The sequence below is a fragment of the Belonocnema kinseyi genome, chromosome 6, assembly GCF_010883055.1.
Source record: "Belonocnema kinseyi isolate 2016_QV_RU_SX_M_011 chromosome 6, B_treatae_v1, whole genome shotgun sequence".
NCBI classification, from domain to species: Eukaryota; Metazoa; Arthropoda; class Insecta; order Hymenoptera; family Cynipidae; genus Belonocnema; species Belonocnema kinseyi.
Window position 1 is genome coordinate 6,105,520 of NC_046662.1, and position 14,805 is coordinate 6,120,324.

Genomic DNA, 14,805 nt, shown 5'->3' on the forward strand with positions numbered 1-14,805 from the left:
CATATAATCTTTAACATCTTTCCATATAATCTTTAACCTCCTACCATATCATCTTTAACCTCCTCCCACATGATCTTCAGCATCCTCCTATATAATCTTTAACCTCCTCCCATATAATATTTAACTTCCTCCCACAAACTCTTTCACCTCATACGATACAATCTTTATCCTCCTCCCATATAATCTTTAACATGCTCCCATGTAACCTTTAACATCCTCTCATATAATCTTTCACTACCTCCCATATAATCTTTAACCTCCACCCGTATAATCTTTGTCATCCTTCCATATAATTTTTAACCTCCTCTTATATAGTCTGTAACCACCTTCCATATAATCTTTAACCTCCTCCTATATAATCTCTAACTTCATCCCATATAATCTTTAACCTCCTCCCATATAATCTTTAACCTCCTACCATATCATCTTTAACCTCCTCCCACATGATCTTCAGCATCCTCCTATATAATCTTTAACCTCCTCCCGTATAATATTTAACTTCCTCCCACAAACTCTTTCACCTCATACGATACAATCTTTATCCTCCCCCCATATAATCTTTAACATCCTCCCATGTAATCTTTAACTTCCTCTCATATAATGTTTCACTTCCTCCCACATAATCTTTAACCTCCTCCCGTATAATCTTTGTCATCCTTCCATATAATTTTTAACCTCCTCTTATATAGTCTGTAACCACCTTCCATATAATCTTTAACCTCCTCCTATATAATCTCTAACTTCATCCCATATAATCTTTAACCTCCTCCCATATAATCTTTAACCTCCTCCCATATAATCTTTAACCTGCTCCCATATAATCTTAAAACATCCTCACAAATAATCTTGAACATCCTCCCATGTAGTCTTTAACCTCCTCCCACATAAACTGTCACCTTCTCCGATACAATTTTTAACCTCCTCCTATATAATCTTTAACATTCACCTACATAAACTTTAACCTACTCCCATATAATCTTTAACCTCCACAACTATGGCCATCTCACTCAGACAATATTTGAATCTGTCACACTTTTAAAATTCAAAAAAAATTCAATCAAAAATAAAAAATAAAATTTAACCAAAAATTGAATAATTGAATTTTGAGGCATTAAATGAATGATTTACCAAGGGAATGAGTTTCTAAGTAATATTTTGGAATATTTAACTGGTATATTAGTTAGCTTTTCAGTTTAAAACAAAAATTTAACCAAAAAGGAAAAAAATTCAATAAAATAGTTAAATTTTCGGAAAAAATTTCTTTTCATCCTAAGAAAAAACAAGTTTTTAATCATATAGCTAATTTTTCAACCCAAGAAATGAATTTTTAATGAAAATTATTAATCTTAAAACAAGAAAGAAAAATCTTAACAAAACAGTTGTGTATATTTGAAACAATATGGATGAATTTTAAACCAAACAGATGAATCTTCAACCATTAAGATTATTTTTCTATGAATCCTAGACTGGAAAGCTTAAATTTAAAAAAAAGAGTTTTCAACTAATAAGATTCTTTTTTACAAAAGAGACGAATTTTCCACAAATTACATACATTTTTCAAAAAATAGTTTATATTTTAAATAAAAAATGTCAATTTTGAACCAAATACTTAAATTTTTATCTAGAAAGGATCAAATTTTTAAAAAATTAGACTTAAATTTCCCGTTAAAAACTTCATTCGTAACCAAAAAAATCGAGTTTTCAGAAAAATAGTGAATTTTTCGGTAAAAAAAAATTCTTTTCGTCCATAGATCAAATAGCTCATTTTTGAACAATATAAATAAATTTTTAATTAAAATTATTAATCTTCCATAAGAAAAAATAATTTTCAACAAAGGAGTTTATTTTTCAACCAAACAAATTTATTTCTAGCCTAGAAAATGAATTTCCAACTGAAATTATTAATATTTACCTGGAATACTTGAATTTTCAACTAGAAAAGTGAATTTTTAAACAAGAATGTTAAATTTCAAGGAAAAAAAAACATTTTTATACCAAAAAGTCGATTTTTTAACCAAATAAGTAAATTTTTAACGAAATAAATGAATTTTCAATTTAAAAATACAAAATTACTTCCAATTTGCTTTTTTTTAATTAAAAAAATGTTGTATTCCAATGCCCAATAATTTACGCGTATAAAATTAAAGGTACTACCATTTTCTAATATAAAAATATATAGATCCACGTTATCAATTTCAATTCTCTAAATTAAAAAATCAATCAATGAACTTTAAAATTTTCAAGATTATATAATTTTAAGGAATTTTAAGCTAGAAATATTAAATATTGAAAAATTAAAAAATTTGTAACAGAACACTTCTTAAATTAGAAATTCAATTATTTTCTTTTTAAATAGTTTAAACATCCTTAGAAAGTTTTAAAATTTTATTTCAAAATCTTCAGAAATCTAGAAGTTATTTTACATTGATTTTAAATTTAAAATTATTTTGGAAATTTTTTGCAGAACTTCTAAATATGTGTCAAAATTAATTAAATTTTTTCTACAATTTTCAGAAAATCCTGCAAATTTTAGAAAATTTCTTTACAATTTTGATGTATAAATAACAATTGAACATTTATTATTTGTAGGCGAAATTTGAGTAATTTTAAGAGATATGTAGAAGTTTTGAAAAGATTCAAACTTAATTTAAAACTTGAAATAATAGCCTAGTATAAAACAAAATGTAGATTTTCGCAGATTTTAAACAAAAAAATTAGATTCTTTTCAAGAATTGTGAAAGGCTTCAAAAGAATAAAAACATTTTCTTAAGATTCATAGGAAAATTAAAAATTATTTTCGATTTTTAAAAATTATTTTAAGAAAATATTTAAAAAGTTTTTCAAAGATGTAAACAAAATTTTCTAAGAAGATTCTAGAAGATATTAAGAAAACTTCCTAAAATTTGCATGATAATTTTTAACCTTTTTAAAACTCCTAAATATCTCTTAAAATTAATCAAATTATTTCTACAAATGTTTATTTGTAAATTATACATCAAAATTTGAAAATTTCACTCACAAATTAAGCATTTTTCAAATACAACAATTAAAATTGTAACGTTCAAAGTTTAAAGACTCTTCTAAATTTTAACGATTCCAGGCTTTCTATGTCGAACAATTCAGTTAAAGATTCTTTACTTTTAAATATTTGGTTTCAATTTACTTATATTGAATAAAAATTCAAATATTGCTAAATATTCAATAATTAATCTTTTTTTAGTTTAAAATTACAAATTGAGTGGGTTAAAAATGGAATATTTTAGACTGAAACAATATTTTTAATTTAATAAAATCCTTTAATTAGGAATATATTATTATGAAGTTATTTTTAAGTTGAAAATAGTTTATAAACTTTCAGTCACACCTTCAAACTTGTTTAATGACTAAGAGTTTCAAATTCAAACCATTTAAGTTTTAACGTTAAAATCTGAAAATTCTTCAATTTTGAACTAATTTTAAATTGTTTTGTCAAATATTTTTTGTTCACTTTTTATTACTTAAAGTACCGATAAATTAAAAAAAATTATTGATTTATAAAATAAAAATGTTTTTTATCCAAAATTTTCAACATGAAAGGCTTTTATTTTCTATTTGTTCAAGTCTTTAAGAAAGTATTTTAAATTCTTTAAATAACAAATGTAAGCTTAAAAATAAACATTTTAAATGGAAAATTTTTAAAGTAAAAATTTTTGAAATACGCATTGTAAGCTAAATAATAGCATAATTGCAAAACATAAAAATTCAACGAATTATTTAAAAACTGTTTAAAGCGAACGTAGCCATATTTTTCTTCTACAAATTTGTAAAAATCCCACTAAAAGTTTTAATTCTTGAAAAAATTCTCGTTCCACGTCCAAAATTCCCTGTCCAAAGAGAAATTATATTTAATTTTCAAAAATCCATCTTCTAAAATATAAACGATCATTATTTTCACTCATATGCACTGTAACTTAAAAAACTTTCAAAGAAAAATAGTTGGAAAATGGGAAAAAGATGGAAATAGAGGAAAGTCTGTGAGAAATTTCCATTCATTTTTCCATACATGTATTGGAAATTATTAACCCAAAGCAACAGTTGTATATTTTCCATACTTATGTATAGAAAATTTTTAATTTTATTACGTCCAAAATTATTATGGTAATATTTATTTACCTTTTGGTACCCGTTTCCTTGTTGTAATGAGAAAAGGCTCAGAACTGCCAATAACAGTTCCGAATTCCGAAGCCCAAGTATCTCCATTGCAACAAGCCAAAGTTCCTAAAGAATTAAAGACATAAATTATCCGTTTTTTTAAAACAAATAATTCTTTTTATACAATAATTGCATTTTTCAATAATAAAAGACTTACTCCTTGTATTGGTAAAAGAAAATTAGGTTTAAATACTAATTTTCAGAAAAAAATTGAAAAATAAACCAGTATCTTTCTCTAAAAAAAATAGATTTATTCATTTAAAATGTTATTATTAAATTTTTAGCTGAAATAAATAATTTGAAAACAAACGGATGAATCGTTGGAAAAAAATGAATTCTCAAGAAAAACTCTAATAGTTGATGTGTTCGCAAAAAAGGTTTTAATTTTCAATTTTTAAAAACTGTTAAATTTACAACACAAAAATATGTATTTTCTACCAAAACAATTGAATTTTCAACTAAAAAAATACGAGTTTTCAACCAAATAAGTGAATTTTCAACTGAAAATATAAATTTTCAAGCAAAAATTAAAAACTACATTTTTAGTAAAAAAAATTTCGAACCAAACATATAAATTTTCATACAGAAATATAAAATTTCGATTAAAAAAAACTTCGACAAAAAATTTAATAGTTAGTTTTCTAGTTAAAGAAATTAATATTCGTAAAAAAATAATTTTCAACTAAAAAAATAAAATTTGCACCAAAAAGATTGATTTTCTACCACAAAATAATAAGTTTTATAAAATACATGGATTTTATAACAAATATTGTAATTTTAATGGATTTTTCAACCACAAAGATTAATTGCTACAAAAAAGAAAAATTTTTAACAAAATAGATATATTTTTAACTAAAAAAAGGTAAACATTTAACAAAAAATAGAATAGTTCAATTTGAAGTTAGAAAAATAAGTTTTTATCCAAACAAAGTAAATTTCTAATAAAATACTTAAATTGTCAACCAAAACAAGTCAATCAAAACATCTGTAAAAAAAATTTCGACGAAAAATGGAATAGTTAAATTTTTAGTTCATTATATAAATGTTTAATAAACTAAAAATAATTTTCTATCAAAAACAGAATAATTATTAATAAACTACATGAATTTTCAGTAGAATATTTTTATTTTTAATCGAATTTTCAACCATTAAGATTAATTTTCTACAAAAAAGATCAATTTTCAACAAAACATAGTTTAGTTTAATTTTAAGAGAAAAAAATAATTTTTAACCAAATAAAAATAAGTTTTAAAGAAATTAGTCAATTTTCAACCACACAAATTCGATGAAAATTTTATAGTAAAATTTTTAGTTACATCAATTAATTTTCAATCAAAAAACTAATTTTCAACCTTAGAAATAAAATCTGAACTAAAAAGATGAATATTTCTACCACAAAATAATAATTTTTAATAAAATACACAAATTGTCAACCAAATATTGTAATTTTAAAGGGATTCTCAGCCTAATAGTTTAATTTCAAATTTGAAAGATTATATTGCTAGCAAAAAAAGACAAATTTTTAACCAAATAGATGAATTTTCAACTAAAAGAAGTAAATATTCATCTAAAATTAGAATAATTTAATTTTCAACCAAAACAAGTTATCGAATAGCCTATAAAAAATTTCGACGAAAAATCGAATAGTTAAATTTTCTGTTAAAAAAATGTTTAATAAAAGAAAAAAAAATTTACACCAAAAAAGAATAATTGTAAAAAGGACATGAATTTTCAAACAAAAATGGTTTCAATCGAATTTGCAACCAATGAGGTTAATTTTCTACCAAAAATAAACACAAATTTTAACAAAAAATGGAATATTTTAAATTTCAGTTAGACAAATAAGTTCTTAAATAAAAAAATTAATTTTCTATAATTTTTTATAAATAATAATTACATAATTAATAAAAAATTCTAATTTTCTATAGAAAAATAATAATTTGCGACAAAATAGATGAATTTTCAACTAAACAAGATAAATTTCCAACAAAAAATAGAATAGTTTAATTGTCAATAAAAGAAATAAGTTTTAAAGTAAAGAGAAATGAATTTCCTAGAGTTTTCTATAAAAAATAATTATAAATAATAGTTACATACTTTGCTATAAAGAAAAGTTAGGACAGACAAATTAGTTGAAGAAATTAGTAAAAAATAAAAAAATCTGTCTACCAAAAAAGAATAACTTTTAACAAAATAGATGAATTTTCAACAAAAAATAGAATAGTGTAATTTTTAGTTAGAGAAATACATTTTAAGGCAAATAAAATGAGTTTTCTATAATTTTTTATGAATAATAACTACATACTTTTCTATTTAAAAAATGATGACAGAAAATTTAGTTAAAGAAATTAATTAAAAATTTGAAAAATCTAATTGTCTACCAAAAAAGAATAATTTTTAACAAATTAGATGAATTTTGAATTTAGAATAATTAATTTTCAATAAAAAATATAATAGTTTAATTTTCAGTAAGATAAATAAGTTTCTAAGCAAATAAAATAAATTTTCTATGATTTTCTACAATTAACAATTATATAATAATTACATAATTTTCTATAAAAAAATTTCCTTAAAGAAATTAATTTTCAATTATAAGAAGAAAATGATTTTCTAATAAAAAAGAATAATTTTTAACAAAATACATCAATCTTTAACCAAATATTCAATTTTTTAATGGAAAATTTCTACTAATCAATTTTAACAAAATCCAGAATTTTTCAAAGAAATAGTCGAATTTTCAACTCAAAAATATTGATGTTCAAACAAACATGAAACAGTTCAACTTTAAGTTCAAAAATTAATTTTCAATAAAAAAAAACAACTCATTTTTAACATTAGAAATAAAATCTTAACCAAAAAGATTAATTTTCTACCACAAAATAATAATTTTTAATCAAACACCCGAATTTTCAACAACAATGAAACATATTTTAACAAAAAATAGAATGGTTTAATTTTCATTTAGAGAAATAATTTTTTAAGCAAATAAAATGAATTTTCTATAATATCTTATAAACAATAATTATATAATTTTCAATACAAAAAAATTATGACAACAAATTTAGTTACAGAAATTAATTTACAATAAAAAAATCTAATTTTGTACAAGAAAAAAATAATTGGTGAGAAAATATATGAATGTTCAACAAAAAATAAAATAGATTAATTTTCAGTTAGAAAAATACATTTTTACGCAAATAAAATGAATTTTCTATACTTTTTTATGAATAATAATTACATACTTTTCTACAAAAAAATTATGACAGAAATTTTATTTAAAGAAATTATTTTAAACTAAAAAAATCTAAGTGTCTACCAAAAAAGAATAATTTTTAACAAAATACATGAATTTTTAACCATATGTTCAAGTTTTTAATGGAAATTTTTTCCTAATAATTTTTAACAAAATACAGAATTTTAAAAATAAATAGTTAAATTTTAAACTGAAAAAGATTGATGTTGAATCAAACATGAAACAATTAAACTTTAAGTTAAAAAACTAATTTTCAATAAAAAAAACTCATTTTCAAGATAAAGAAATGAATTTTGAACAAAAAAGATCAATTTTTTACCACGAAATCATAATTTTTAATAAAACACACGAATTTTCAACAAAAAAAAAACGAACAGATTTTAACAAAAAATAGAATAGTTTAATTTTCATTCAGAGAAATAAGCTTTTAAACAAATAAAATGAATTTTCTATAATTTCATATAAATAATAATTACATAATTTTCGATTAAAAAAATTGTGACAGAAAATTTAGTTAAGGAAATTAATTTACAATAAAAAAATCTAATTTTCTACCAAAAAAATATAATTTGCGACAAAATATATGATTTTTCAACTTAAAAAGACAAATTTTAAACAAAAAATAGAATAGTTTAATATTCAGTTAGAGAAATACATTTTTAGGCAAATAAATAAAATTCTCTATAATTTTGAAAAAATTATAATTATATGATAATAATAATTACATACTTTGCTATAAAAAAAAATTATAACAGAAAATTTAGTTGAAGAAATTAATTTGAAATTTGAAAAATCTAATTGTCTACCAAAAAAATTAATTTTCAATAAAAAATATTATTTTCAACCTTGGAAATAAAATCTCAATTAAAAGATTAAATTTCTACCACAAAATAATAATTTTTAATAAAACACACGAAATGTCAACAAAAAAAACATATTTTAATAAAAAATAGAATAGTTTAATTTTCATTTAGAGAAAGAACTTTTTAATGAAATAAAATTAATTTTCTATAATTTCTTACAAATAATTATTACATAGTTTTTGATACCAAAAATTATGACATTAAATGCAGTTAAAGAAATTAATTTACGATAAAAAATCTAATTTTCGAAAAAAAAAAATTAAGACAAAATATATGAATTTTCAACTTAAAAAGACCAAAAAATAGAACAGTTTAATTTTCAGTTAGACAAATACATTTTTAGGCAAATAAAATGAGTTTTCTATAATTTGTTATAAATAATAATTACATACTTTTCTGTAAAAAAAATTATGACAGAAAATTTAGTTAATGAAATTAATTTAAAATTTAAAAAATCTAATTATCTAGCAAAAAAAAAGAATTTTTTAAAAAATAGATGAATTTTCAGCTTGACAAGATAAATTTTCAACAAAAAATAGAATAGTTTAATTTTCAGTAAGAGAAATAAGTTTTATGAAAATGAAATAAATTTTCTAGCATTTTCTATAAATAAAATTTATATAATACTTACATAATTTTCTTTATAAAAATTTACTTAAAAAATTAATTTTCAATTATAAAAAAAAAATTCTAACGAAAAAGAATAATTTTTAACAAAATACATCAAATTCCGACCAAATGTTCAATGTTTTAATGGAAATTTTATCCTAATAAATTTTAACAAAATAACGAATTTTGCTAAGAAATTGTAGAATTTTTTACTGAAAAAAATTCATACTCAAACAAACATGATAGAGTTAACCATTCAGTTAAAAAATTAATTTTCAATTAAAAAAAACTCATTTTCAACCTAAAGAAATGAATTTTGAACCAAAAAGATCAATTTTCTACCATAAAAGACAAAGTTTTAACAAAATACAAAAAATTTTCAGCCAAGTAGCTGAATTAAAAAATTGTTATTAATAATACTTAAATATTCAGTTTAAAAAAAATAATTACAAAAAAAAATCTGAACAAAATAGTTAAATTTTTAACAAAAAAAAAAAGATTTTTCAACAAAAATGATGAATCCGCAAAAAAAAAGAATTTTTAACAAAATAGTTCCACTTAGTAGATTTTTTTCTAAAGATAGGATAATAAGTGCGCGCATAGCACGCACAATGTTCTACAAATCTAAGAAACAAAGAAGACAAATCAAAGAAGAAAATCGAATATTCAAATGGAGATTTCACAAAAATTCGTTTCTTTATAGTCAAAAATGGTTACCTATTTTCAAATTTTCAGTTAAACTTGAAACAAAAATTAATTACTTTTTTTTCAATAATCCTATTATAAAAGGATTAAATGAGATCGAGTAAAAAATACTAAGACTAGTATTTTTACCTAGGATTCCCACAGATAACCATGAGCTTCGATAGTCTTTGACAAAATCTATAGGACGTTCTCCACAACCGACATCTAATAAATAAAGTAAAGCTAATTGCGAAGCCATGCCTCCATTACACAAAACCTGAAAAATATTTCTCATCAGAAAATGTGCTTTCTTCAATAAATGATTATTTTTGTAAATAATGTAGGGGAGAGTGATCCTAAGTCGGCACAATAAGAGTTTTTGTCGAAAAAGAGGGTCGCAATGCAACGCAAAGTGAAAAGATATATTTTTTTCTATTTCTGAACATTGTTGTCCTAAGTCGGCACCCGTCGTCCTAGGTCGGCACCCCCCTCGTCCTAAGTCAGCACATAATTTTTTCCGCTTAAATGCAAGAAAAAGGGGCAGATTATGTAAGTATTAGGAGGAAATGGACAAATTTAAATCATTTACAATGAAAAAACATGTAAAATATTGTCAATGAGAAAACACAAAGAATAAAAAGACACCTACAAGAGACAAAAAGCATGCAGTCAAAATACAACCAAACTAAAAAAAAACACAAGAAGAGACAAATAAAATGAAACTGAAACACAAGAAAAGAAAATAATACACAAATAAGAAAAAAAATAAACAAAAAAAAATGTGCCGACTCAGGACCATTACGAATGTTTTCACATTTTCACGAAAAATGTATAAGGGGCCGAACTTAAATTACATAACAGATTATAGGCCCTCTCCAAGACCCGCAATTTTTCATTTTTCTTGACCATTAACATTCAAATACCAGCATTTTAATCATATATTTTTTTTATATAGGCTCTTTTATGAATGGAATCAAACAATATTTCAGAAAAAAAATCAATTTTCAATTTTAATTATTTTTTTTAAACCACAAAATTAATTTTCTTCCGTGAAAAATACTTTTTATCAAGTATACTTGAATTTTCAACAAAATAAATAAATGTTTGAAAAATAATTAAATGTCAACCGAGAAAGATGAAGTTTCAATTTAAAAAGATAAGTTTTACAACCAGAAAAACGAATTTTCAGTAAATAAAGAATTTTCAGTCATGAAAAAAAAAAGAATTTAACCTAAGTTGTTAAAAGTTCAAGCCAAAAACGAATTTTCTGTATAAAAATTTAATTTTCAGCGGTAAAAAAAACAATTTTTAACAAAATAGATAGATTTTCACACAAGAGATAAACACCTATTACAAAAGAAAAAGTCTCAACAAAGTAGGTTATTTTTTACGCAGGCAGTTGAATTTTCAAGTTAAAAAAAATCAGTTTTCCAGAAAATAGATAAACAGTGAACCAAATTGATCAATTTTATACTAAAAATATAAATGTTCGAAGAAAAAAATGATTTCTCAACATATTGGTTTAAACAAATTAGTTAAGTCGTTAAGCAAAGAAGATTAATTTTCAACTAAACAGTTGAATTTTCATACAAGAAAGATGGAATTTCTGCTAAACCAGATAAAATTTTGAAATTTAAAATACAAGTTTAAAAAATATATATCTGAATTTCCATAACAAACAAAAAATTAGTGTAACTTTTCAAAATTAAAATATAAGTTTGAAAACAGAAGTAAATTTTTTACGAAAATTCTCAAACCGAAAAAAAAACGAATTTTTAACAGAACGGTTAAATTTTCAACCAAAAAGGATGACTTTAACAAAATTGATGAATCTTGAAACAAAGAGTTTCATTTTAATCCAAGAAAGATGAAATGTTTACTTAAACAGATGAATTTTCAAATCCAAAAGACAAGTTATAAAAAATCAGTTGCATTTTTATCTGAAAAAATTTTTATTTGACTTTTGCACGCCAAAATATGAATTTTAAACAATTAAGTTTTCTATGAAATAGATGAATTTTCAAGAAAAAAGTTGCATTTCTATCCCAGAAAGGTGAAATTTCTACTAAAACAGACTAATTTTTATACTTAAAAGACAAATTAAAAAAAAAAGAGTTTTTTACTAAAAAAGATAACAGTTTACTTTCAAACACAAAAATATGAATTTTAAACAATTAAGTTTTCTATGAAATAGATGAATTTTCAAGAAAAAAGTTGCATTTCTATCCCAGAAAGGTGAAATTTCTACTAAAACAGACTAATTTTTATACTTAAAAGACAAATTAAAAAAAAAGAGTTTTTTACTAAAAAAGATAACAGTTTACTTTCAAACACAAAAATATGAATTTTAAACAATTAAGTTTTCTAAAAAATACTTGAATTTTCAACAAAAAATTTGATTTTTCGACTAAAATGATGACTTTTAAACTAGATTTTAAAATTTTTAACAAAGCAATTGCATTTTTATCCTAGAAAGATAAAATTTTTACTAACACAGACGAATTTTTAAACCTTAAAAACAATTTTTCAAAAAAATTGAGTTTTTAACTAAAAAAGATTACAGCTGGATTTCCCACACTAAATTATGAATTTTTAACCACCAAGTTTTCTATGAAATAGTGCAATTTTCAACCAAACATTTGAGTTTTCAACTAAAAGCATGAATTTTGAACAAAATTTAAAAATTTTCCACAAAACATTTTGTGGAACTAATTTTGTGGACTAATTTTTAAACCTAAAAGAGAAATTTAAAAAAAAAGAGTTTTTTAATAAAAAAGATAACAATTTACTTTCAAACAAAAAATATGAATTTTAAACAATTATGTTTTCTAAAAAATACTTGAATTTTCAACAAAAGATTTGATTTTTCGACTAAAATGATGACTTTGGAACAAAATTTCAAAATTTTCCACAAAACAATTGCATTTTTATCCTAGAAAGATAAAATTTTTACTAACACAGACGAATTTTTTAAACTAAACGACAAATTTTCAACAAAAAAATGGAGATTTTAACTAAAAATGATTACAGTTTACTTTCAAACACAAAAATATGAATTCGAAACATTTAAGTTTTCTATGCAATAGCTGAATTTTGAACAAAACATTTGAATTTTCGAATAAAAGGACGACTTTTGAACAAAATTGTTGAATTTTCAAAAAAACAGTTGCTTTTTTATCCTAAAAAGATGACATTTTTACTAATCCAGACAAATTTTTAAACCTAAAAGACAAATTTAAAAAAAAAAGAGTTTTTTACTAAAAAAGATAACAGTTTACATTCAAACACAAAAATATGAATTTTAAACAATTAAGTTTTCTAAAAAATACTTGAATTTTCAACAAAAGATTTGATTTTTCGACTAAAAGGATGATTTTTGAACTAAATTTTTAAATTTTCAACAAAACAGTTGCATTTTTATCCTAGAAAGATGAAATTTCTACTAAAAGAGACGAATTTTTAAACCTAAAAGACAAATTTTCAAAACAAGTGAGTTTTTAACTAAAGAAGATAATAGTTTACTTCCAAACGCGAAAATATAAATGTTAAAAAATTGAGTTTTATAAAAAATACTTGAATTTCCAACAAAAGATTTGAGTTTTATACTAAAAGGATGACTTTTGTACTAAATTTTTAAATTTGCAACAAAACAGTTGCATTTTTATCCTAGAAAGATAAAATTTTTACTAACACAGACAAATTTTCGAACCTAAAAACAAATTTTCAAACCAAAAATTTGAATTTTCAACTAAACAATTAAATTTCCAAGCAAAAGGGATGATTTTGTAACAAAACTGTTGAATTTTTAACCAAACAGTTGCAATTTTATCTAAGGAAGACGCAATTTCTACTAGAAAATTTAAAAATAAAAACACAAATTAAAAAAAAAAAGAATTGAATTTTGTATCCAAACAAGATTATGATTTGACTTTTCATCATAAAAGCATAAATTTTAAATAAGAGGTAAATTTTCTGAGGAGATACTTGAATTTTCAACAAAACTGTTGAACTTTCAACCAAAAAGGATGAATTTTTATCGAAGGAAGATGCAGTTTCTACTAAAATAGATGAATTTTTGAATTAAAAAGACAAATTTTCAAAAAAAATAGTTGAATTCTCATCCAAAAAAAGACTAGATCAGAATCTTAAACTTCCAATATTTTAAACCTAAAATCTTTCATTAACATTATAAAACAATTCTAAATCAAAATTGAAATATTAAAAATGTGCTTTTTTAAATTGTTGTTGGCTAGGTTCATTTTTCACTCAGCAGGTTTCTGTGATGCGTCAAGCGAAAACTAAAGTGACAATTGTCAGGGTGCCAACTTAGGACCACTCTCCCTTAATTTATTTTAAGGGAAACCATGAATAATAATAATAATAATATTACTGTTTTTTTATTTACTTTTTCAAAGGAGAGGAGAATTACCTGAATCCAATTTCTTTGACCTCCTTCCTTGAATTCGCATTCAATTTTCTGTTTCTGTTTCATTCGGAATTTCGTCGCCTTTGAGGAACTTACAAAAAATGCCATCAAACAAGCCAAGTGTGCGAGACTCGTCAGTGTCAGGATGAAACCGATCAAGAGGCCTAAAATTTAATATACGGGATTAAAAATTTAAAACCGTTATTTTCCAATCTAAATTGTTTATTAAAACAAGTTTTATTAACAAACATTTTTTAAATAATCTAAATAAAGAATAGTTTTAAATGTTATTATTTAGTTAAAAATTCAACTGCATGGTTAAGAGTTAAAACTAACTTGTTAAAAATTAATTTCTTTTATTGAAGATTCATCTCTTTGGTGGAAAATGCAACTATTTCGTTAAACTTTCAGTTAAAAAAATTCATTTTCGAACAAAAAATAGGAACTTTCTTGAAAATAGTTTAATTTATAGCCAAAGAAATAATTTTATCACCAAAATAGTTGAATTTTTAATTTTGAAAAACGAGTTTTCAACAGAAGTTCAATTTCAAAAAAAATCATATTAACTTTTGAACAAAATTTTTGAATTTCCTACAAAATATATTCATATTTCGCCAATTAGATGAATTTTCAGCATAAATCATGAATTTCGAACAAGAAAGATTAATTTTTTACTGAAAAAAAAGTAATTCCACAAAATACCGGATTTTGCAAAACAAGAAGATTAATTTTTAACCAATAATAAAAATAGTTAAATTTTCAGTTAGAAAAATTAATTT

The 14,805-nt window shown here is 22.2% G+C and overlaps 1 protein-coding gene across 1 annotated transcript in view; it reads right to left on the minus strand.

Annotated features, from left to right (window-relative positions):
- The window catches only part of LOC117174528 (transmembrane protein 19), a 21,171-nt gene that overhangs the window by 2,167 nt on the left and 4,199 nt on the right, over positions 1-14,805 (minus strand). Inside the window, exons 3-5 of the mRNA XM_033363728.1 lie at positions 14,030-14,190; positions 9,751-9,877; positions 4,153-4,257 (exon numbers count right to left, since the gene is read on the minus strand). Of these exons, the coding sequence (XP_033219619.1) occupies positions 4,153-4,257; positions 9,751-9,877; positions 14,030-14,190 (393 nt within the window). The remainder of the gene's footprint in view (positions 1-4,152; positions 4,258-9,750; positions 9,878-14,029; positions 14,191-14,805) is intronic.